This window comes from Triturus cristatus, chromosome 3_2 (genome assembly GCF_964204655.1).
Source record: "Triturus cristatus chromosome 3_2, aTriCri1.1, whole genome shotgun sequence".
NCBI lineage: Eukaryota > Metazoa > Chordata > Amphibia > Caudata > Salamandridae > Triturus > Triturus cristatus.
In genome coordinates this window covers 29,839,475-29,866,165 of record NC_140584.1, presented here as the reverse complement: position 1 = coordinate 29,866,165, position 26,691 = coordinate 29,839,475, and the positions used below count along the sequence as shown (strand labels likewise).

The following is a 26,691-nucleotide window of genomic DNA, read 5'->3' as shown; positions in this document are numbered from 1 at the left end:
CCGATTTAATTAGACTGGAGCCCGTGCTATTATGGCACAGGCTGTGGATGAAAGAGGAGGCCAAACTGAATAGAGATATCCTTTTAGATATCTTAAAATTGGAAGGTGTCATGAGGATTCCATGGCTAAGATATGTTTACAACTTTTTTAAAGATCTTGGCCACTTAGAGTATTTTACCAATCCTACCACCATCATGACAGTAACTAGGAAGGAATTGAGAAAAGAGGGTCTCTTGCTATTGGATAATCTCAGAATGTGATCTGAGATTTTAAAGCCCACAGTCCTGCACAATCAACTGGTTTTAACTACTTTTAACATTCAACCCTATTTAATTTTTGTTTCCGGTGCTTACAATAGGTTCCTATTAACTAAATTTAGTCTGGGGGTCTTCCGTAGACTAGTCTCTTTTCCTATTATGAATGACTGGTCACGAGACCTCCAGCTTTGCCCTTGTGATAATATCTCCCCCCAATCCACGATTCATGTTACCCATTTCTGTAAATTCTATTTCTGTAAGGAGTCTGCTTTTGATACCCATCTTAAAACAGTATGGGCTCCGTCAATGCCGTCCTGCCTTTTTGGTATTACAATCCCTAGATAACGAGAATAGTGTTTTAAGGATTACAGTTTTCCTGAAAAAAGTTTTGAGTTTTAGGAAAAGTGTGCCTATTTAATTGATTCTTTTTACTGTACTAAGGGTTTCTGTCAGTGTAAATACTGATTTGTTTAATTGGATTTTTATGTAATATTTGTTTTTAATATATGAATTATGCATATACTTTTAATTGCTTGCTTTTATGATTGTTCTTAATCAATCGAATAAAGTCTTTTTGAACTTGAACTTGAACTAGTCAGAAATCTACTCACTCTCCCATACAGCCACTCAGACACACACTCACACACTGATACAGTTATACACCCACTTAGATCACACGGTAGAGATAGTATCAGTTATGAGTATTACAACTAGTATACTAATATAACGTTTGTGGTAGGTTAGTATATATGTATAGCCCCCATAAACAATTAAAAACACACTCACTTGATGATGTAAGCCGTGATGTCACCAGTGATGTCACTGACCATGTCATGAGTGATGTAATATGTGAGGTCATAAGTAGTGCGAGGTGTAAGTTATAATTAGCTCAGGTAATCAAAACTCCTGAATTTCAGTGAAGTTGATATGAGTAGATAAGTGGATACTGTAAACAGTATTCGCTCCATTGAGAGAGTTTACCCTGTACAACACTGTTAGCAGACAGTGAAACTCTCATGCGAAATACACTACAGGGTATTAAAAAGTATCTACTTAGAACAGCGTACACTCTGTGCAACACTTGGCAAAAAAAGAAACTGTTTGATTAAAATAAGCAACTCCGGATGGTGCTAAAGGTTTTACCACCTGCAGCCTTCATACTATGGTGGAAACTGTACAGATGGCCCATCTTCCGAAGCAAAACAAGCACATGTGCATTGCTTAATATCTGGTGCACACAGTCTTCTGTATTATGTAGATATGGTCACGCTGGACGATTCTATTTAATAAGTCCAGGCTGTTTACCATACTTACTATGTTGTATGTAGATTCTTTACGCTGTTGCAGATCTTTTATGCAGAGCCTAAAAACTTGTATGGAACATGCTGGACACAAGTTGTCAACTGTCACCTGCACACAGGGTTACTCTTCAATGCAAATATTTATAATTTGGTCAGTACCCTAAACACCTATGATGCATTTAGAACACAATCGTTTTGTAAACACACCCATCACAGGCTGTAAAAAAATAGGTAGAAAAGAAATATGGTAGCTACCCATCACTATGTAAACAGTAAAACAAATGAGCACACTCCTTGGAGGATGTCATCAGTGATGTTATCCATGATGTCATCAGTGATGTCATAAATGTTGTCATAGAACATGTCATGAGTTGTAATATGTGAGGTTGTAAGTAGTGCATGGCAGGACCGTAAGTTATAGTTAGCTCTGCTAACTATAACTGGCGAATTTCTCTGGTTCTTTTAGCTCAAAACATTAATGTTGTCACTGACAAATTCACCTAACTACAACTTTATCTATTACTTTAACCTTTGTTTTTTAGTGAATTTCTAAGGTTTTTTTTTTATTTTTACATACAGCTTTTTTAATCACACCTAACTATGGGGTCTTATACAATGTCGGGCGGATCGCCACCGCCCGTAAGGCTGTGGCGATCCGCCCGACATTAACTCCCGCCCGATGGCGTGGGGTACCGCGGCGGACGGGAAGACCGTCCGCCGCTTTTTCGCCCGGGTTGATGAGTAGACCAGGCGGAAAAGGGTTGAATATGGTGGCGGGGTATGCTAGACACCGCCATCCATATTACTATGCATGCGTGATTCAGCCTTCAGCGCCACCACGGAAAGGCATGCAGATTTCTAATAGGCCCCTATAACTTTACTTCAACCTTTGTTTTTTTCAGTGGATTTTTAGGTTTTTCTAATGTAAAGTAATATTTTATTACCATACGTAAAGCCAAACCCCCCCACCCGGCCCCCAGTTGTGCGTAGTGGGGGATTGGCAACAAAGCCTTCTGTTTTTTTTAAAGGGGAGAAGGGCCAGCCTAATTATGGATATTAGGCCCTCGGGACCCCATGGCCCTATGTTTTTCAAAGGGCTTATTAGCACTGTAAGGTGGATTCTCCCTACCAAGGTGCCGATTCCGATCCTGTAAAAAGGCCCTACGAATCGTCGTACGGAGCGTTTTCTCCGTGCGACTCGTACCCGGTAAACTGTCCGTACAACCTAGAAAGTACGATTCGTACAGAAAGCCTATTTCCGTACGAATCGTACAAAAGACCGTACGGGTAAAAAAAACCCTACGAATCTCATCCGGAACAGCCTGTACGTGACGTCCCTACGGATGTAAGCAGCGTTTTACAGCCCAGCAAGTACGATCTGTCCCTACGGCACTCCGTACGGCTCTTTTGTTATGGGAGCCAATAACAGCCGTAAAAGCTGAGTCCCCAGGGGTACGAGTCGTACAGGCCCCCCCCCACCCGCGTATGTACGCACCGCACCGTACCCCCCGTATGTACGCACCGTACCCCCCGTATGTATGCACCGTACCCCCAGCGCGTACGCGCTGGGGGTACGGTGCGTACATACGGGGGTACGGTGCGTTCATACGGGGGGGTACGGTGCGTACATACGCGGGTGGGGGGGGCCTGTACGACTCGTACCCTGGGAACAACTTTTCCCGGGCTACGAGTCGTACAAACTTCGCTTCGTAGCGGGTAGAGTCATTCCCCGTTTACGGGCTGTTTTCCGTACGATTCGTAAATCGGATAGCCGGTCCGGATCGTACTTGTACGCTCGGACTGTATTTTTACGAATCGTACGGAAAAGTGTCCGGGTCCGTCTCGTACAACTTTTCCCACTACGATTCGTAGGGATCGGGCCGATCCGTATGTACTTTTTCCCGTACGAATCGTACTTCACGGGTCGGACGTAAAAAAATATGGATACGAGTCGTACGTAATTTTTTTTTAACGGATCGGAATCGCCACCCAAATGTCCCCCTCAGCTTTAACTGAACCATGAGTAAAAACTTTATGGTGCGCAGTCAAAATATTGAATTTTTAATATCGACCTACACTAATATCGAGTTTTTAAGGTTAGAAAGACAAAATGCGGCTGACCATGGTTCAGCACTTCAGTTTCTAAGTAAACAAATTAGTAAATTGTCTGTGCAACCACATCCGAAGTTCGCAAGGATGAAGTCAGAGAGCTCCAAATGTATTCCAAAATATATCCTTTATTATATTTTCAGTTTAAAATTTGGACATCACCCAACGTGTTTCGTTCCGAATAGAACTTCGTCAGGGCAGAAGTATCTTGATCTTGGTTGACTTAATCTGTAAACAACAGTCAATTGATTCCAAAAGTTAATCTTAATCGGTAGAGGCCGGGATTCGCAAATCGCAAACAAGTTTCAGCATCCCACAGACTTCCAAGCAGACCAATTCGTCTGAAGGATGTTAACCCAGGTCCTCCGTATACACCTTCGAGCTAAGTCACAAAAACACTAGTCACTCTAAGTTTTAATGGTCCGAGGGCCAGGGTAGCGGCCAACAATCCTGGTCAGTGTCGATGCACTCGGTAGGAATCCCTCATCCGGACTTTCAAAAAAGTCGAGTTTTTAATATCGTAGGGACAGAATATCGAAGTCAAGAATATTGTTGACCAGAATATCGACGTTGAGGTACGTAATATCGATTTTTTTTAATATCGAAGTAAGTAATATCGAAGTAAATAATATCGTTTGCAAAAACATAGTTGTAAATAATATGGATTTTTTTTGTTTGTGTTATGTATTTTAGTATGTATTTTATATGTATGCTTAACATTTTTTTAAAGTTTTTTTTATTATTTTTAAATATATGTATTAAATGTTTAGAAAATAGTAATTTTTTTTAAAGTAAATTTTGCGTTTTAGTATCAGAGCGGGTTGTGGGATTATAGGAGAATAGGGTGGGAAGTAATTTAATTATAATTAATCAATATGTTTTCATTTATTGTTGTCGATCGTTAATTTATTTTTAATTAATTATTAATTGGTAATTAATTTATATTAATTGGTTAATTTATAATTATATTAATTATAATTATTTTTTATTAAATTTGATTTGTTATTGTTGATTAATGTATTGTAAATTAATTATTAATTGGTGATTGATTTTAAATGATTGATTAATTGGTATTTTTTATTAAATTTTATTTATTGTTATTGTTGATTAATGTATTGTAAATTAAGTATTAATTGGTGATTGATTTTAAATGATTGATTAATTGGTAATTTAATTGTTATTTTTAATGTGTTGTGGGTTTATAGGGGTATAGGGTGGGAAGTAATTTAAATATAATTAATTAGTGAATATGCGTATTAATTTATTGCTAAATATTAATTGGTAATTCATTTTTATTAATTGGTTAATTTAAAAATATATTACAAAATAATGTATTATTATTACTATTTATTATTGTTAATTTATTGTTATTTAATTGTTAATTAATTTTTATTAATTGATTAATTGATAAGTAAATTAATTGTGTTATTTTTTATGTGTAGTGCGTTGTGTGTTTATAGGGGGAATTAATTTAATGTTATTTAAGTAAATATTAATTTAATTTAATAGGTATTTATTAATAATTATTTTGTTAAATAATTAATAATATGTTTTAAGTATGTTAATTTAACCCCTACGCTAGCCAACACTTTCCCTACTGTTGCACTCGCTGGAGTGGGAATAGTAATTTTTACCCCTACACTATCCAACACTTTTCCTACTGTTGTAGTAACTGGATTTGGAATAGTAATTTTATTTCCTCTGCTATCTAATATTTTTTGTATTATTTTAGGTAATGTACTGTATAGTTAATTTTAAAAAGATTAAAAATTATATATATATTTTTTAATTTGTTACATATATTTATTTAATTTTTAATTATATTGTTTTATGTGTATATATGTAATTATAATTTATACAAAATAAACAATTTATAAGTTATTAAAATAAATATTAAAACATATTAATGAGTAAATATATATATTATATATTATATGTATATATTTAATGTATTTTTGAGTTATATTTATTACTTATAATTTTTTAAGCATTTTTTATTATTTTTAACTATGTTTCTTTTAATTATATGTATGTTTGACTTTATTTTACTTTATTTTTTTTACTTAAATAAATAACGATATTTTTAACAAAGATATTTTTGACATCGATATTTTTTTTCCAATATTTTTGTACTTACCATAATGTAGATAGGATGTCGATATTCTTGACTTCGATATTTTTGCTGCGATATTTTTGTAGGTCGATGTTGTGACCTTCGATATTTATATCTCACACTAGAGGGTTCTAACAAACGGAGTAAATAATCACATCCCCATCACTACTCCAGAATATGTTCCTCACACAAAGTAATGGGATGTTGAATCAACAACACAATCAAAATGTATATAAAGAGATAACAGAGAAAAGAGAACAGGGAGAGGAGTCTTATCTCTTAAAGACGAGAACCCTCACTCACCCAAAGGTGACATGCTTCGTCATTGGGTCCCTCTTGCACACTGTAAACGCAAGGTATACAGTGTGGGCTACAACTCACCGAAGAGAAGAGCGTGATATCGACATCCTATCTACATTATGGTAAGTACAAAAATATTGAAAAAAAAATATCGATGTCAAAAATATCGTTGTTAAAAATATCGTTATTTATTTAAGTTAAAAAAATTAAGTAAAATAAAGGTGTTTTAGAAGGTTACCAATTTAGGCAATAGGAGTGAGGAATAAAATAAAAAAGCACTCGAACTAGTGGAAATATAGTTCGAGTGCTGTTTTATTTTCTTTTTCTTTCATCCTTAAGAATCTGTGATCTGAGGCATAACTCCCATAAAGGTGGAGGTAAATTCAAATTTCCGCCTAGGTGAGATTTTCTGAGTTTAATTTAGACGTGTGCTTGTTTCACGTTTATAATCACGTGTGTGGTTCATGATCACGTGTTTGGTGTTAAGGGAGGTAATAATGGTAGAGATTAATAAGGAACCTGACATTCATGTTTGTTGTTTCTTACAGACATTGGACCGGACTGCAGCTGGTACCTCTGTCATAATTACCATAACAATGAAGTATGGTTTTTAAGTTATTATTTTTTCACATATTCTTAGCAGAGTGACAACGTTTGAGGTCCTGATGAATGCCGCAAATTTCTTGGTCATTGGCAGAAACATGTTGACCGTTGACGATTAGGACATTTTTTCAGTCCTGTACATCACTTTCTTTTTAACTCTCGCCCATGGGGACATTTATTAAATTTGTTTTTGTCACCTAGGAGCTAGTTTTAATACACTTCTGCTCTTTATTTGCACTCTGCCCCTCACTCCTATTGCCTAAATTGGTAACCTTCTAAAACACCTCACGCTCCTCTCTTCGGAGAGTTGTAGCCCACACTGTATACTTTGCGGTTACAGTGTGCAAGAGGGGACCCAATGACGAAGCATGTCACCTTTGGGTGAGTGAGGGTTCTCGTCTTTAAGAGATAAGACTCCTCTCCCTTTTCTCTTTTCTCTGTTATCTTTTTATATACATTTAGATTGTGTTGTTGATTCAACATCCCATTACTTTGTGTGAGGATCACCTTCGATATTTAGTCAGTGATTCAAACTTGATAACTGTGTCAATCCCCCTCGATAGACACTTTGGGACATGAACACCAAACCAAATGGTGCAAAGTTCTCAGGCTCCTCTAGCATTTCTTCCCCTCTACGCTTTCCTCCCATCAGGTCACTGCCGGCTTTAACTTCTCTAGTGCGCCCCGGTATCTACCTTGTGCCCTCCCTTCCACCAAACACATATTTACATGCCCCTGGCCCCTTTCAAGTGATGGCTTTAGTGGTCAGTCTTGTCACTTGAGACTTTGAGGTGAGCCTGTCTTTGGCACCATCATTTTCGCTGGTAGCTTTATGTTTTTCCTGGTGCTCTGAATTTTCTTCTACTTTCCAGTCCTAGGTGATATGTGTCTAGAGGCTGAATAAGATTTGGCAAAGGCTGAGGTTGACCCCTGCGGTACTCTGAGTCCCAGGACTTGGCATGTGTCCGATAGAGAATTCATCTGTTACAGAACTACTTCCCATATGAAGATAAGGCAAAGTTAATATCCCCATCTGTACCCAATCTCCTTGCTGCTCAGGAATTCATGACTGTTCGAAATACATGACCTTTCTATATCATAATAGCCAAATTGCTATCAAATTGCTACTTTGTGTCCCTCAAATGTGATCTAACCCATATCTCTGGCTGCTGCAATTATGTCTTTTTGCCAGTAGTAGTAGAGACAGATAAAGATGGCAGTGTTCTGGTTCCCTCTACCCTACCCAGTCTAAACCATTGTATGCAATCCAGCAATATGTCTCGATCCTTGAGGCTCAGAAGAATATGCTTGAAAAGGCTTGACATACGTTGAAATGTTATTCCCCTCCACGTTTAGTAGCTCCTCCTTGATTCTTATGTTCTGTCTCCTGGAGTGGTACTCATCGACTCCAGATGAGCTTGTAGATCCACTGTTTATTCTTCCAGAGAGAGGACCTCCGGCCACAGGGTCTCCACCTCTTCATCGCTTGTGTCTCATATATTGTCCAGAGACCAGACTCTAATCCCCAGCTCCCTTGTGTTTCGCTTTATGCATTGAAAATCCTTATTAACTTTGTCACATCTTCCGAAAAGTCATTTTGCAGCCACTGAAAGAGTTCCTTCATGAATGAGTGTGATAGATGATGTTCCGGTGATGTATTCTCATGTTGGGATTGATTGTCTCTAGGTGGGTAGCCGCTAGATGTCTTGGCCACCGTGTCTTGTTTCTTTGTCCTTGCTCTAGACAGCATCTGCCAGAGAGTGGAGTCCTTCTTGCCTTTACCGGTTACATTTTATTTTATTTTGCATGCCAAAGTTAATATTGGAGATAGAGTGATTTGTCCAGAATCTCAGGATGTTGAGCCAATGCCTAGACTCAAATTCAGTTCCCCTGTTCCAAAGTCTGCAGCTTTGGCTTTTAACCAACATCCTCGTGGTCATGCACTGCTTACAAGGACTTGAGATGAGTCTGCCTGCAACTCACTACACTTGGCTGGCTGTACCATCCCTTCTTTATACACTCTTTGTATCGGCCAGAGCCCCTCTGTTTGTCCCTCCTTCTCTTGGTTGGGGTTGCTTGGCTGACCCATGCCCCCACTCCTCACTTGCGGGTACCCCTGGAGCCCCACCTAGTTGTTTCACTGTTGCTGCAGATGGACTCTGGTGTCCACCAGTACCCACACTAGGGCGTCCTTGCTGCTACACAGCCCCTCTCTAGAGTGCTCTCCTTACCTCATTAGGCATGGCCCAGCCTACATTCTGTGCCTCAATATTTCCTCATTACAGCCCAATTCTATGTGTACTGGTCTAGCCGGGGGACCTGCAGCATCCCGAGGAACCCCAGTCCATGGATGGCCTCTGGGGTCGACACCCCTGCACATCCTGCTGCTGTGTGCCTCCCAGGCTGGTACACCCTAATTGGACCTTCAGGTTGATTTACTTGTCCCCCAAGCTCTGCCGTAAACATGATCCCCTGGGCTCAGGTCCCTCCAGGCCCACAGGGCAGTCAGCCTCTTCCAGGCTGCTGGCTGTCACTCCATTGTTTGTGCCTTGGGGTACAGACAGTGGTTATCGTGGGCCCCAACTCCATGGAGAGCGGCCCCACTGATCACCTTGCCTCCTGTCGCTCTGCGCATTTCCCTGTACTAGTGCACACCCAACTGCAGCGCGCATTCACTTGCTGGTCCCCCTTCCACCTACGTTCCACCCGGACTGAAGCTTCTCTAGGCCCGCAGAGTGGCTTGCCAATCGCAAGACTGCGTGACCACTGCTACTCACACCGCCGACTCCTTCAGCCATTTTGTGTATGGCACTGGTCCTCCAAGGCCCCGCTCCAGCTCCCTCTGTTTTGGGCTGCTGTGCCTTTCACTTGGCTCCTTGGAGTCTGCTGCACAGTAGGGGACTTGGGGAGGGTATGTGAGAAAGTGGGTTTCTGTTGCAGTAACCCCCCCTTTTTTTGCCTAATAGCTGATGCACTTTTCCTTGTTGTGCACTGGGCTCCTGCCAATCAGGTGCCCAGGGCCTATGTTCCTTCCTTAAAACACACAAACTCCCAATTGGCAAACCCTGGCCACATGTCAGCCCCTGGTAAATGGTACCCTAGGTACCCAGGGCCTTGTGACCAGGGAAGGCCTCTAAGGGCTGCAGCACTCCTTGTGCCACCCTTAGAGGCCCTGTACCCTTACACACACACACTGCCTTTGCAGGCTGAGTGTCTGGGTGCAGGACAAAACAAAGAGTCGACATGGCACACATCTCTGTGTGCCATGCCCATTACCTATACTGCCAAGGCATATGTCAGCCACCCCTCTGGCTGGGTGCCTTATGCCTATGGCGTGGGCACAGGAGCAGGAGCCCTGTGCCCCTACAGTACCCAGGTCCATTCCTGGGCACTGTAAGTACAGTGCTGCCTTTTACAAGTACATGGTGCTGAGAGCTCGTCAAACACGAACTCCACAGCACCATAATGGCAACACTGAAGACTGGGAAGTTTGGTATCAAACTTCTCAGCACATTAAACCCACACTGATGCCAGTGTGGGATTTAATGTACTAAGCACCCCAGAGGGCATCTTAGAGATGCCCCCTTACAGCTAACCTACAATCCACGTCTGCTCTGAGGCTGCCCAGGCTGCCACACAGCAGACACGTTGCTGGACCCCTGGGTGGGAGAGCCCCTGCTCTCCCGGGCCTGCAACAATGCACATCCTGGGTGAGGTGAGAAATCTCCTCCCCCAGGATGAGCAAAGGGAAGCTTCAAAGGCATGCCGCCAGTTGGAGTTTCCCCAGGCCACTGCAACCCCCCACTCTGGCAGGAAGCTTGGCCGGAAACCCCATACAAGGACAGGGGATGTGCCAGCCTGCCCACCCCACCCCTCAGGTGGGGGAGGCGAGGTGAAGCACATCTCCGGGCTCTCGCCATCTTGAAGATGGGAGGCCCTACCCTATCAGGATTAGGCTACTGCCCTCCTCCCACAGGAGAGAGGCAGGATAGGGGGTGTACCCACCCCAGGACAAGGACCCATTGGTCCCTGGCCTTCACCTACCTGTAACGCCCCTAAATCTAGTATTTAGGGGCCCCCTGAACCTTCCTTCCCTAGATTCCAGATAGAAACCTACAAGAAGAGCAAGAAGAAAAAAAGACCTGCCCTGCAGCTGCTAAAAAGAGGAAGACACCAACTGCTTTGGCCCCAGCCCTACCGGCCTGTCGACCCTCGAACCTGCTCCTGCTCCAGCGCGGCATCTCTTGTGGCCAGCAACCTCAAAAACCCCGGAGGACCTGGCTACCTTTGACCTCTGATTCCCTGGGACTCCCATGAGTAGAGGCTCTACTCGAGAAACCTATTCCTAACTCCTGGCAGCAGCCCGGAACCGCGGACCCAACACACTCTGCACCAGCCAAGCCTGGCCAGTGCCGGAGTGGACAAAGACCCTGAGGACGACCCCACGGCGACTGTGACCCCGAGTCCGGCACCCAAGGACCCCCCTCGACATCCTGGACGAAGCCTGCAGCCTCAGAACCGAGTGCCACCCCAGCCGCGATCAACCAGAGGGTAAGATTCCCGACGTCAAAAGGCACCCCTGCACCCGGCGCCCTGCGGCCCCCTGTGCCCAATCCCGGGGTACCCACCTAACCTACAACTACCCAACTCACCCCTCGAAGTGGTGGTGGCACCGGAAACATCCTCGTCCCCGAGCCTGCAGCCTTTTTCCAAACCGGAACATTCCCATTGATTTCCATTGAGCGCCCGAAGGCTCAAAAGCACCCTGCACCCAGCCGCCCGAGTGGCCCTGGCAGTGCACTCTCTACACTAACTTACTTCCCCACTTGCCCTGAGTAAGTGACCAGGAGCCCAGCTCCCACAGACGCGTGGCTTGCCAGACAGCAGCCACCAACTAAGGCCCCCCTATCCCTCATAGGATAACATTGGGCCTAACTCACTCTGCACCCGGCCGTCCTGAAACCGCTGAGGGTGAACCAACTGTACCTACCTGACACTGGGGGACCCCTGAGTCTATGCCCGGAATTTCAACTCTGCCAGTCGAGTACTTACCCTTAAACCGCTAACTTCATTTTCCTCATAGGGTAACATTGACTGGCTTTTTCTTCAAAAATCTTCTAAGTGTGAACTTTTCAAAACTGTAAAAATTCACCAAAAATCAGCCAAGTGACAAAAACGAATTTACTCACCTGTTCCTGGGTGAGCTCCCAGTGCTGGATCTTGGTGCCCAGCCCTGACCCTGAAAAGTACTCACAACTATACTTACCTCTAACTCATTTTTCTCCCATAGGAAACCATTGTCTGCTTTTCTGTGAAATTTCTTCTAAGTGTCTATTTTTGCAAATTTGAAATATTCTTTTAAAATCGTACCATTTCTGCAAACCAAATTACTTACCTGTTTTTGATAAGGACCCCAGTCCTGGGTCTAGGCACCCAGTCCTGGATTACTAAAGTAACGATAAAGTACTCTACCTGCAATTTGAATTTCTTGCCATAGAGATCCATTGAATGTTTTCTGTGAAATATTTTCTAAGTGCTAACTTTTGAAATAGCTAAATATTATTTAAAAATCATTACAGTTATTAAGTCGACTTTCATCACTTGATTCTGAATACTGACCCCAGGCTGGTTCTAGGATCCAGACCTGGAATTCCAAAAGTAATCTGAAAAGTAATTTATTACAAATAACCTGAATTTACCATTGAGCTCAATGCATTGTTATGTTTAGGAAATAGGATTGTTTATTGCAACCAACTGTGACTGTTTACACAAATTTATTGCTTGAAACAAAAGTATTTATATTCAACCTCTCATTCTGAGAAAGTATATTTTTACCCCCTTTGTGGTTCTAAAAATAAAACAAGCATATATTTTATATATACAAATCATTGGCCTAGAGTTCAGTTATTGAGTGTGTGAAACCATTTGCTGACTGAGTGTGTACAATAAATGCTTTACACTGTCCTCTGGTACTGCCTTACTGCTCGACCAAGCTACCACTTTTGAGAGTAAGGTCATACCTAACTTTGACCTCTATCAGCCTCTGGGGGACTGTGGACTCTGTACACCCTGTACCTATTAGGGAACAGTATATACAGAGCCACTTTCTCACATTGGTGGATCAGCGGTGGGATACAAACTTGCATTTGTTGGACTACTTGGTTACCATCTGATCACACGACAGAACTCTTAAAAATTGCCTTTAGAATTCTGATTGGTTTTTCCAAAATTACTAAAAGTCTTGCTAGGGCCTTGCTTAAGTCCCATTAGAATTTTAGAAAAATAAAAGTCACTATAGTCAGGGTAGAGGGTTAGAACTGTCAGGTTAGAATGTCTCAAACAAACCCAGCTATTAGTGATAATAATAACATGGACCTGGTGGAGGAGCTCGACCTCACACCTTACTTACACTTGTCTTTCAAGGAATTGAGGTCCTTATGTAAACTCAAAAATTTACAAATGGGTCAGCATCCAACCAAACAAGGGCTCCAGGAGCTCCTGGCTGAGTATGCTAAAGACCACCCATCTGAACATGGTGATGGCCAGTCAGATGAGGAAAGGGAAACAGGGGAGGAGGACAGCAACCTCCCCATACTATTCCCTAGGGAGGAGATGGCACCCATACCCTCCAACTCAAGACATAGCATCTGGGCACCTAGAGACCACACAGGTGGCTCTGGTCCCAGAGACAACACTGGGGGTCCCCCCAGTGAAGAGGAGAGCCTTATGAGGCTGGCCAAAAGAATAGATCTAGAGTCCAGGCTCCTGGCTCTAGAAAAGGAAAGGAGAGAGATGGGTTTAGCACCCATCAATGGTGGCAGCAATAATAAAAACAAGGATAGGGAAGAAACTTCTGACCTTAAAATCCCCAAAGGGATTGTCCCTAAATTTGAGGAAGGTGATGATATCACCAAATGGTTCACAGCCTTTGAGAGGGCTTGTGATATCAGGAAAGTAAAGAAACCTCTCTGGGGGGCACTCCTGTGGGAACTGTTCTCTGGTAACTGCAGGGAAAGGCTTCTGACTCTCTCTGGGCCAGAAGCAGGATCCTATGACCTCATGAAGAAAGCTCTGATTGAGGGATTTGGATTCACCACTGAGGAGTATAGAATTAGATTCAGGGGGGCTCACAAAACCCAGACCCAGTCCTGGATTGATTTTGTAGATTTCTCAGTGAAGACACTGGATGGTTGGTTAGCTGGACATGGTGTGCAGGATTTTACTGGATTGTACAATTTATTCATGAAGGAACATATTTTGAGTAACTGCACAAATGAAAAGTTGCATCAGCATTTGGTAGACCTAGGTCTAAAATCCCCCCAAGAATTGGGAAAAAGAGCAGACCACTGGGTCAAGACTAGGGTGACTAGGACGTTCACTGGGAGGGACCAGAACCAAGGGGTCCCAAAACCTCCCCAGAAGAAAGAGAGTGAACCCCTTGTGGATAAAAGAAAGGAGTCCCAGGTAGCCCCCCAAAAACCTGACCAGGAGGGTGGGCCCAAAGACACCTCACAAACTAAACCAGGGTACCAAGGTAAGAATTGGGATCCCAACAGAATATGGTGTTTCAACTGTCAGAAGGCTGGACACCACACCCAGGACTCTAGCTGTCCTAAAAATAAGGTTCCTAGTACAGCTCCAGGGGTGACTAGTGTAGCCCCAGGGGTTGCCAGTGTAGCTTGGGAGGGAGGGTCCTCAGATGAGGAAGTCCTCCTAGCTTTCAACTGGGGAATGGGCCCAAGAAGCAAGCTGGAGATCCCAGAAGGAAGTAGACACTTCCACCACCTACTGGTGAATGGAATCCCAGCCACTGCCCTGAGAGATACCTGTGCCAGTCACACTGTGGTACATGACAGGTTGGTATTCCCACACCAATATGTCTCAGGGGAAACAAGAAGGGTAAGAACTGTCCCAGGGGGAGTCACTGTTAGGCCTGTGGCTATAGTGCCCCTAGCCACAGCTGGGTCCCTTAGATGGAGGAAAGTGATAGTCAGTAAAAACCTCCCCCTTGATTGTCTCTTGGGGAATGATCACTTAGATGTGGAACTGAGCCAAAGAGAGGTGCTGGCCCAATGCCAGGCCTCGCCCAAAGAACCTGTGGGGGCTCAACCTGCAGTCAGTGCAGCTGAGTCCCAAAAGAATGAGAAGAAACAGGGTAGGAAAGGTGGGACACTGTTAGCCACAGTTCCAGAGAGCCAGGGAGATGCTATCCCAGTAAGGGAAAACTCCCACAATGGCACTGGTAAAGCCCCCCCTAGCCAACAGCAAGACCTGACTAGTCAGGCAACTGTCCAGCCTGAATTAGTGGCTCCTCAGGTGGCAGAACAAGGGGTAGAGGAGGGGTGTTCCCTACCAAGAGTAGGGACCCCCTATCCTCAAACAGACCAACAGCCAGGACCCAAAGAGAACTATAAAATAGCCCCCTCACTTGCCAGTCAGGAGCTAAAGGTATGGTACTGGGCACTGACAGCTGTCAGCAGCCTCTGCTGGGTGTTAGCCTTCATGGCAGCCCTATCCTTGGCATGGTGGCCTAACCCCCTGCCAAATAGCAAGTCAGGCCCCCTGACCTTATTGGTCATGGTGGGGTTGCTCAAGCTGTGGGTAGCCTCTGTGGGTAAGCTGGGCCTAGCCCTGGCTAAGTTAGAAACTACCGAGGTATACACCTCTAAACCCAAAATAGAAAGATGGGACCAGGACAGTAAAAGACAAGGAGAGGAGCCTTGGGAGTTAGGTCCTGAAACTAACAAGACAGGCCAGCTCCCCAAAGGGATTGACCTAGGCAGAAGGATGTAAGGCAGAGTAGGCCCTGCAACTTTCAAACCACTTCCCCAACTCTTCCTCGCCTGAAAGACTAGGTAGACTCTCCCAGCTTTGGCAGAAGTCTCCTGGCCTTTGGGCTGGGGGGGGCTTGTGTGAGAAAGTGGGTTTCTGTTGCAGTAACCCCCCCTTTTTTTGCCTAATAGCTGATGCACTTTTCCTTGTTGTGCCCTGGGCTCCTGCCAATCAGGTGCCCAGGGCCTATGTTCCTTCCTTAAAACACACAAACTCCCAATTGGCAAACCCTGGCCACATGTCAGCCCCTGGTAAATGGTACCCTAGGTACCCAGGGCCTTGTGACCAGGGAAGGCCTCTAAGGGCTGCAGCACTCCTTGTGCCACCCTTAGAGGCCCTGTACCCTTACACACACACACTGCCTTTGCAGGCTGAGTGTCTGGGTGCAGGACAAAACAAAGAGTCGACATGGCACACATCTCTGTGTGCCATGCCCATTACCTATACTGCCAAGGCATATGTCAGCCACCCCTCTGGCTGGGTGCCTTATGCCTATGGCGTGGGCACAGGAGCAGGAGCCCTGTGCCCCTACAGTACCCAGGTCCATTCCTGGGCACTGTAAGTACAGTGCTGCCTTTTACAAGTACATGGTGCTGAGAGCTCGTCAAACACGAACTCCACAGCACCATAATGGCAACACTGAAGACTGGGAAGTTTGGTATCAAACTTCTCAGCACATTAAACCCACACTGATGCCAGTGTGGGATTTAATGTACTAAGCACCCCAGAGGGCATCTTAGAGATGCCCCCTTACAGCTAACCTACAATCCACGTCTGCTCTGAGGCTGCCCAGGCTGCCACACAGCAGACACGTTGCTGGACCCCTGGGTGGGAGAGCCCCTGCTCTCCCGGGCCTGCAACAATGCACATCCTGGGTGAGGTGAGAAATCTCCTCCCCCAGGATGAGCAAAGGGAAGCTTCAAAGGCATGCCGCCAGTTGGAGTTTCCCCAGGCCACTGCAACCCCCCACTCTGGCAGGAAGCTTGGCCGGAAACCCCATACAAGGACAGGGGATGTGCCAGCCTGCCCACCCCACCCCTCAGGTGGGGGAGGCGAGGTGAAGCACATCTCCGGGCTCTCGCCATCTTGAAGATGGGAGGCCCTACCCTATCAGGATTAGGCTACTGCCCTCCTCCCACAGGAGAGAGGCAGGATAGGGGGTGTACCCACCCCAGGACAAGGACCCATTGGTCCCTGGCCTTCACCTACCTGTAACGCCCCTAAATCTAGTATTTAGGGGCCCCCTGAACCTTCCTTCCCTAGATTCCAGATAGAAACCTACAAGAAGAGCAAGAAGAAAAAAAGACCTGCCCTGCAGCTGCTAAAAAGAGGAAGACACCAACTGCTTTGGCCCCAGCCCTACCGGCCTGTCGACCCTCGAACCTGCTCCTGCTCCAGCGCGGCATCTCTTGTGGCCAGCAACCTCAAAAACCCCGGAGGACCTGGCTACCTTTGACCTCTGATTCCCTGGGACTCCCATGAGTAGAGGCTCTACTCGAGAAACCTATTCCTAACTCCTGGCAGCAGCCCGGAACCGCGGACCCAACACACTCTGCACCAGCCAAGCCTGGCCAGTGCCGGAGTGGACAAAGACCCTGAGGACGACCCCACGGCGACTGTGACCCCGAGTCCGGCACCCAAGGACCCCCCTCGACATCCTGGACGAAGCCTGCAGCCTCAGAACCGAGTGCCACCCCAGCCGCGATCAACCAGAGGGTAAGATTCCCGACGTCAAAAGGCACCCCTGCACCCGGCGCCCTGCGGCCCCCTGTGCCCAATCCCGGGGTACCCACCTAACCTACAACTACCCAACTCACCCCTCGAAGTGGTGGTGGCACCGGAAACATCCTCGTCCCCGAGCCTGCAGCCTTTTTCCAAACCGGAACATTCCCATTGATTTCCATTGAGCGCCCGAAGGCTCAAAAGCACCCTGCACCCAGCCGCCCGAGTGGCCCTGGCAGTGCACTCTCTACACTAACTTACTTCCCCACTTGCCCTGAGTAAGTGACCAGGAGCCCAGCTCCCACAGACGCGTGGCTTGCCAGACAGCAGCCACCAACTAAGGCCCCCCTATCCCTCATAGGATAACATTGGGCCTAACTCACTCTGCACCCGGCCGTCCTGAAACCGCTGAGGGTGAACCAACTGTACCTACCTGACACTGGGGGACCCCTGAGTCTATGCCCGGAATTTCAACTCTGCCAGTCGAGTACTTACCCTTAAACCGCTAACTTCATTTTCCTCATAGGGTAACATTGACTGGCTTTTTCTTCAAAAATCTTCTAAGTGTGAACTTTTCAAAACTGTAAAAATTCACCAAAAATCAGCCAAGTGACAAAAACGAATTTACTCACCTGTTCCTGGGTGAGCTCCCAGTGCTGGATCTTGGTGCCCAGCCCTGACCCTGAAAAGTACTCACAACTATACTTACCTCTAACTCATTTTTCTCCCATAGGAAACCATTGTCTGCTTTTCTGTGAAATTTCTTCTAAGTGTCTATTTTTGCAAATTTGAAATATTCTTTTAAAATCGTACCATTTCTGCAAACCAAATTACTTACCTGTTTTTGATAAGGACCCCAGTCCTGGGTCTAGGCACCCAGTCCTGGATTACTAAAGTAACGATAAAGTACTCTACCTGCAATTTGAATTTCTTGCCATAGAGATCCATTGAATGTTTTCTGTGAAATATTTTCTAAGTGCTAACTTTTGAAATAGCTAAATATTATTTAAAAATCATTACAGTTATTAAGTCGACTTTCATCACTTGATTCTGAATACTGACCCCAGGCTGGTTCTAGGATCCAGACCTGGAATTCCAAAAGTAATCTGAAAAGTAATTTATTACAAATAACCTGAATTTACCATTGAGCTCAATGCATTGTTATGTTTAGGAAATAGGATTGTTTATTGCAACCAACTGTGACTGTTTACACAAATTTATTGCTTGAAACAAAAGTATTTATATTCAACCTCTCATTCTGAGAAAGTATATTTTTACCCCCTTTGTGGTTCTAAAAATAAAACAAGCATATATTTTATATATACAAATCATTGGCCTAGAGTTCAGTTATTGAGTGTGTGAAACCATTTGCTGACTGAGTGTGTACAATAAATGCTTTACACTGTCCTCTGGTACTGCCTTACTGCTCGACCAAGCTACCACTTTTGAGAGTAAGGTCATACCTAACTTTGACCTCTATCAGCCTCTGGGGGACTGTGGACTCTGTACACCCTGTACCTATTAGGGAACAGTATATACAGAGCCACTTTCTCACAGGGTACAGCTGTTCCTTCAAATAGGTCCCCAGCTTCCTGGGATGGGGATCTCATTCATGGCGGGCCCTGATGGAAGAGAGAGCGAAGCCTTCTACCATGCTGCCATCTTGGCCTCACTCTTCTGCATGTTAAATTTAAAAGTGTATTTTTACATGTAAATACATTTAGGCAAAATTTCGTTTTTGTTGCCATGGACAGCAGTGTTAGCTTTTTCTAAGACATTAATGGAAAACAAGGTTATTGTAAAATATAAATTTGAAATGTTATTTTTGAAAAAGATGTTTTTGTAAACAAGATTGTCACGTACAATGGTCACAACAACAGATCCATACACTTCAAAGAAGACTCAGTGGTTTACACTTCGATACAGAACTTTTCACCTCTGGGAGTGGAGGCTCAGTTGAATGTCATATTGAAGTGGTTTTCATCTTTTTCACAGCTTGATGTCGATTAGAAGATCAGTGGAGGGATACATCTGCTTTTAATCCAAAGACCTAATGAACCAAGGAGGTTAAATAAGTTAGAAGGGGGGAGGAGCCAAGATGGCGACCGGGACGGCAGCGTAGGCTCCCGGCTCCGTGAACCTCCGCACCCCGCACAGATATCCTGCACGAGATCCTTAGCCTGCGCTATCTACCCGTGTTGGTGAACGCGAGCGGCAACCGGCCTTGTGACCCCGAAGTTTCTGGCAGCGGTACCGCCGGAGAAATGTCCGTCTGAAGTTTGCGGCCTGTGCAGCCCCGGAGCCAGGATCTCGAGTGAACGCCGTGGCCGGACGGCAGTGCAACAACAACGGCCTTTGGTGACTGGGTGGGGTCGGACTGCCGGAGTGGTGCGAATGTCGGACTGCGCTTCGCCGTGGTCGCTCCTACCACTAAGCGTAGCTGAACGAGTGCGTGCCTGAGGTGGCAACTACAGGACTCTCCGGTTATTGCTTCAGCCTTCGCCGGTGAGCTGCCCGGACGCCGCCCGTAACTTGTCCCGATTCTTGCGGGCTGCTCCCGGATTTTCGTGGGCGCTGGTCCGTGGTGGGGACGACTGTGGCCCGTGACCACACACCGGACACATTGCTTGCCCGCCCTCGGAACCCAGTTACCAGTGCCATGGAACCCGAGGCGCTTGTGTCTGAGCCCCGGTCCCGATCTGGGATGGACCTACCCAGCGGCCATTTTGGTATGCCAGAGTCCACCATCCTGTACACTGGGTTGCAACAGGATTGGGAGGGTGTGACTCTGAGGAGCGTAGCGGAGCGAGCGCCGGGAGCTGTACTGGGGTACGGTGACCTTCTCGAGGCTCTCGGTGCCCTTCACTCCACCCTGATTCACGGAGCCTGGGTGTTGGGGAGCAAGCTCGATGGAGGGACATCAGCGTCGGAACAGTTGCCGCCTGCCTATCCCCAGGTACACTGGGACTTCTCACGCCGCGCACGGGGGGACAGTGTCGTGGCCGCCCCTGTGAATAGTGCACACCTGGACTCTCCGGACAGTATATTAACGCGCGATCAGCTGGCTGTGGATTTGGTCTGTTCCGGAGGTTTCGGACCTGAGCGGGGGGATGTGGCCTTGTCCCGTGCGCGGTCTCCGACGACCCAGGCAACGTCCAAGCAACGGTCGCCCGCCCTGGCTGATTCCGCCTTCCTGGGCCTGGTGTGCAGTGTAAATCCTGGCTCGGCATCGGGAAAGACGATCCTCCCTAGAGCTGACTGTGTCGATCTTCAGAGCCCTTTACCCTACCTGTGTGTGTCGCTTCCTGAGTTTTATTGGACACTTCTCTTCCTGGTAACATTGGACATGGCACTGGGACGAGGGGAATGCATGGGTGGGTTTGCAAAGAGTGGCCAAGGATGATGCTGACCCTTCCGAGGTGGTCACCTACTAGGCGGGCGGGCTCGGGAGTTGTGTGCTCTCATGGCATAATTGTTAGTGTACCAAGTGCGTAATGCTCCTTACTCCTCTGACAGGGTCGATTTTGTGTTCCTTATTGTATGCTTTATGGGAAACCGTGTGGTGCGGGAGGGAGAAACCGGGGGCGTGTTTTGCAGGCCCTCCTCCAGTTTATTAATACTCTCTCTACCCCCCGTCTGGTGGGGGCTCCTTTCCCACTTCTTTTATCTGTTCTTCTATATTTCGGGTCTGGTTCCGGGGCGACAGGCACACTGCTGGGGGGGGGGGCCGTACTCATCTGCAGAGGTGCAGGGTGGGGGGTTGGGGGGGGGGATCCTTTAGTCTTTCACCTCCTTTTTCTATGGCCTCCTTTTCTTCTCTTGCTCTTCTTTGTCTTTTTCTGGGATCAGTATGGTAGTACTCCTTTGTTGTTAATCACTGCTGTTTCCGGAGTGCCATAATTTCCGTGGAGTTTCCTGGGTCTTGGGGCAGGGGGTTGCAGGCGCAAATGGCCGTGTCATTCCTCCACATCCTGAACTTACTGTTTCAGCGCCATTGCTTAGATAGACTGCTGTGTATTGTTTACGTTCATCGTTCTGCCTGCCATTTTTCGCTGTTGGGAAACTGTTTGGCACCTGATCCTTCCATCCTTTTCTATTATAAAATGTAAACCTTTATTATCCTGGTCTCCTAGCTGGGCTGTTCAGAGACTGGGAGTATGCTAGTGTCGAGATTTTGCTCCCCGAGGTACTGACTGTGATAGACCTGCTTTCTGTTATTCTGATTGTTTAGCGGCCGGCCCCGGGGGTTGTAGGCCCATATGTGTAATTGCTTGAAATGTCAATAAAGGTTTAAAAAAAAAAAATAAAAAAAAAAAAAATAAGTTAGAAGAAACTTTCATTCTGTTGATTTGATGACTGAATTATTGACATAGGGATAAAGAGATTGTCGCGTGGCTGGACACATCTGATGATTAATAGAGATGTTGTGCTTACATTTGAACGTCAGGAATCAAGTAATTAGAGCAGCCTTCACCAACTGAACTGCTCCAGGTTGGTCACTCTGTTTCTGTGCTTTTGGCTCAGAAAGGATTTAAGGGGTTGACAGTGTTGGGACTGGAATGCCCCCTGCAAGGTATACTGGCGTGCATCCTTGCCTGAGTTACCCACTGCATATGAGACTGGAATTCAGACTTTTTACCAGCCCATCTAACATGCTAATCTAGCATGTGCGCTGTGTCCTTGGCATAACCATGGTAATGCAAAGGCCCAGGACTGGTTCTGTCCCCTTAAGAGGCACACCAAACTTGCCCTCTTTTGTTGACAGGAGACTAATGTTGTTGACATTAACTGCTGGCGGCAGCGTACCGATTTTTTTTTAATCATAAGTCCTAATCAGACATTTTTTCGCTGTCAGTGGGAGTGCGGCATACCCAGCCCTACTTAGGTAAAAGTGTCCCTGTGATATGACACAGAGACCCATGTGTTGGCATTACCTGTGTGTACCAAATACATGTGCACATTGTATATGCATGGCACATAAATAACAGCGAGTATTTGTGTGCAATGTGAGTATATTTCCCTGTAGACAAGTAATCCACTTTGGATGAACCCTGTTTTAAGATGGCGAAAGATGGAGGACAGATACAACTTCCCCAGACTAGACTATGAAAGTAGATTGCTTGCACTGCTGTATCTGGAAGTTGTAGACCCAGACACTAGAGTGAGGGGATATAGACAGTACTTCCATTACAAATTTGACAAGAACATTTGGCAAAGTGTTGCTGAACGATCTTCTTGAGCGGGACTGAGTCAGCAGATTCTGTTGTTAAAAGTGGGAACGTTTCTAAGCAAGGCCTGCCCTTTTGTCTGTCCCTGATTGCTGCTTCAGGAAGGCTGATGGTAGCCAGGTGCTCATTTTGCCCATGTTTTGAATACTCCTGCTTGGAGCCTGCAGCATCACTACGTGCTGTGAGAGCCATCACCTTGGACAAAGACAGTGACAACACTACTGACAGAAAATGACAACTGAAAGAGAACCACCAAAAACCGGTTCCAGAACCTTAGACAGTGGATCCACATCCTGTGTCTGGAAAATGAGTATCATCCCTACTTCGTTACAGTTCCAAGTTCTTTTTGACCAAGGATGAGAGTACTCCACTGAGTACTCGAAGAGCTGCTGTTAGACCACGGCAGATGTTAACATGACAACCAAGGTCCCAGTGGTGAGGGAACATTACCTGAAGTCTGCGCAACTTTGTGGAGTAGTTGTGGGTCTGCCAAGAGCCTAGAACCCAATCTGCCTGCCCAGAGAAGGAAGGAGAGTGCTTGGCCATGCAGAAGGAGAAACTGTCAAGAAACAGAAGCCCAGTCTGTGGAGCACCCAGATGAACCAACTGACAAATGGAAAAATCGCTGGAACTGGCCGTGAGAGGTCATCTAGTCTCCCAGAGCATAGTTAATATGCCGAACAATGCAAAGAAATATTAAACCAAAGAACAGAGTGCCGAGTGGCACCCCAGCAGCCTGCCCAAAGGGCTTATATGTGACAAATAACAAAGAGTAGCTACCAGTGCTGCCGAAACAGAAGACATGGCCCTGGCTTGGAAGTCACAACTAGCGAAGACAGGCACCTATCAGTATGGCCTATCATGCTGATCCCCTTATTGGCTCGAGTGAGAAGAGAAGCCACTACTACGTTCAAGCGAAACTGAAGAACATGCAGACTGTGCAAGTTTGAACGCATCATCCAGCTGCAGGTAACATGAGGCCCAACCACAAAAGTGAGAACTCTTTGGCCTTAAAACTGTTCTAACTAACCTAAAAGTTGCCAATGTCACAACAGCTTAGTTAAATTGCATCTTTGCTTAATCTTGCCCAAGACTCAATTTTGGGGAAGTCACCTTAGACGTTGAGGGGCACTGTAGAGTTGAGAGAAAGACAGTGTAGAATGTGTAGTGCTTAACTAACAGCCTGTGGGTGAGATCATTAACTTTGTAGTTGTATCCCTCTCTGATTTTGTAGACTTCGATTTGCTCTGCTTTTACTAAAAGACGAGTACTTGGCTGGACAGTGAGTTATTATGTCTACTGTTTGAATTCTGGGCCTTTGTCAGCCACACTACCTTTGGAAAGAGACTTTGATTGCTGGTGTTTGCTACCATAAGAGACGAGTGCGGAAAGGTTCCATGTTGCTATATTTGCAGAGCCATAGCAGAACACTGTAGGCAAATGATGTTAGCCACCACAGTTGTGGCCCTCCGAATAGGGTCTGACATACAGTAATGTAGTGATATATGAAAGGGCTTGATAAACTATATAAAGGCATATATAGAAGGGAAAGTTCTTATGACTTTTGAACTGTAATGAAAAGTACTTTCAAGCAGGCAAAAGATATTAGAGGTTTGTATTCTAGATTTGTCACTGAACAGGCATAAATGGCCCCATGAACGACGTTGCAAAATTTAGGCCTGCGAAGAGGTGAAGTGAGCATGGTGTGAGTGATTGTTCAGATGGCAACTGATTTATGCCACCTATCGTTCATTCCCAAGCATTCCCAGTGTTCACATATAACCTTCTGGGTGGCCCTGCATACATGACTTGCCTTTTCTCTCTATATCCTACAGACAAAGATGGTGCAGCACATTCGAAAGAAGCATCCGGAATATGCTCAGCTGCCGAGCACAATTCATGCGCCTGCAATCAATGCCGCACCTGGGGTCCTCACTGCCGATAGCGCAACAGGCGAACCTGTTGTGGTAAGAATTCAAATATTTTATGTATTATAAGTATCAGGCATTTTCTATCACATTTGTATTCGACATATAATGTAAGATGACGTCAGTGTTGGGTATTTTGTCAGAACAAGATTCAAACGTGTTACGTTTTTAGATAAAGAAACACGCGAATATTAGCTTCAGCATGGCTTTTTGCCATTATTTACAGAAACTTATCTTCATCACTCAATGGATAGAGAATCAGTCAACAAGCATTTTGAATATGTGCATTTCCTGTGCCAGATCATCATCCTTTAAATGCCAGATGCTAGGGCTTATAGTTTTTAAAGGTGTCACATAGTTTGTATTCTCTGGATCCATTTTGCCTGGAATCATTTAGCTATTTTACATTAGAGACTAAAACGCAATAAAATGACCATGTTTATTCCTTATTGATACTGACATTTTTCCATAACCGCAGGGTTCTATATTTTATTCTACCATACTCTGATTGAAGGGGTCCAATTGATTTTAATTTTGTGCTTTTCGTTGCTAAAGCTGCAACCAACGCGTCTTACCAATTTATTGGTGTTTTCTATCACCCTTTGTATATGGCTCTTCATGTATGCAGGCCAAAAGGATTTCTACTTGGCACTGATAAGAAGGATCTAGTTAGGTAGCAATGTGGAGTTAGTTTATGATCTTGGAAGGAGAGCCTTTTAGAAAAGCAGAAAGTCAGAGAGAAAACTCAAGTTTCCAATCCTAATGGAGTTTTACAACATGGCCACAGGAGTGGACTCCACAAATGTGAATCAGTAACTCCTAGTCCCAAAAAAGAGCCCAAGAAATGCGAACAAGGGGGTTGAGCCATAGAGACTACCTAGGGATGGAGCTGTAACACTAAGACAAAATAACTGCTTTGAGTATACGATTCTGCCGATGGATACAATTGGTGTTATATATACACTCCTCCCTGCACCACCTTAAAAATTGAACATAGGTTATGGGAGCATAAGTGACCACTGATGAAAATTACTTTAATTGCTCCATTGTTAATTTGATATGCATAAAAAACGATTTTTTTACTTCATATGTAAACATTTATTTTGTTAGCACTCAGTGCACAGTCTTAATAGAGGACGCACACTTGATGCATGTAAGAACGAGAACCAAGTAGGAGCAATCTTTTTCCATGTTAAAAATTTTAATTGAGTGTTTGAAGATCGATTAAATTTAATTTTTAAAAGCTTTTCCAAAGTGAGACGTTATGAATCATGGCAGGCATTACGAAAGAGAGAAAAATTCAGTCAGGAATAAGTCCGCTTTCAGATAGACGACAGCTAAAAAAAAATAATGCATAGATTAATGGAATTTAGCACGGGATTGCTGTAAGAAAGTGGCTCTGTATATACTGTTCCCAAATAGGTACAGTGTGCACAGACTTCACAGTCCCTAGAGGTTTGGCAGAGGCTAAAGTTAGATATAACCTTACTCTCTAAAGTGGTAGCGTGGTCGAGCAGTAAGGCAGTATCAGAGGACAGTGTACTGCATTTGTTTTACACACTCAGTCAGCAAATGGTCTCACACACTCAAGAACTGAACTCTAGGCCAATGGTTTGTATATAAAAATATATGGTTGTTTTATTTTAGAACCAACAATAGGTATCAAAATATACTTTCTCAGAATGAGATGCTTTAGTTAAATACTTTCAATAGGCAATAGACTTTTGAATGCAATAGATACAGTTGTTGAAATAGGCAACACGATTCAAACACAATTATAACATTGAGCTCAATGGAACTTTTTAGGTAAATGCAGTTTCAGTTACTATACAAATGATTTTCTTACTCAGGGTTGGATCCTGGATTCAACCCTGGTGCATTTCCTGTAAACAGTTGAAAGAAATTGTTTTTGTTACACAGGTGATTTTTAGTGAATATTTGTAAGTTTCAAAAATCGACACTTAGAAGAATTTCTGGCAAAAACTAGGCAATGTAATCCTATGGAGAAAAATCAAGTTATTGGTAAGTACGGTTGTAATTACTTTTCAGGGTCAGTGCTGGGCACCAAGATCCAAAAACAACAGTTGATGGACAGAATGCAGAACAATGTCATACATTCACCCCAGTACAGAGATCCGGGCCTAAATCTATCGTTTGTTTGCTCACCATGCCATTCCAGTTTGAACCCAGCCATATGCAAATCAGTCTTGACCCTGTGCCCCATGGGAACAGTCCAGCCCGAACTGCCAAGCCAGGTCCTCCCTGGACTGGAAACAAGCATCCTAGGACCGGTTTCGG

General features: G+C 45.0%; 1 protein-coding gene across 3 annotated transcripts in view; it reads left to right on the top strand.

Moving 5' to 3' along the window:
• Window positions 1-26,691, top strand: part of PRDM10 (PR/SET domain 10) — a 1,096,800-nt gene that overhangs the window by 755,371 nt on the left and 314,738 nt on the right. For all 3 annotated transcript variants that reach the window (XM_085647206.1, XM_085647205.1, XM_085647207.1), the window contains exon 18: window positions 24,301-24,432. In XM_085647206.1, coding sequence (XP_085503332.1) covers window positions 24,301-24,432 — 132 coding nt within the window. The remainder of the gene's footprint in view (window positions 1-24,300; window positions 24,433-26,691) is intronic.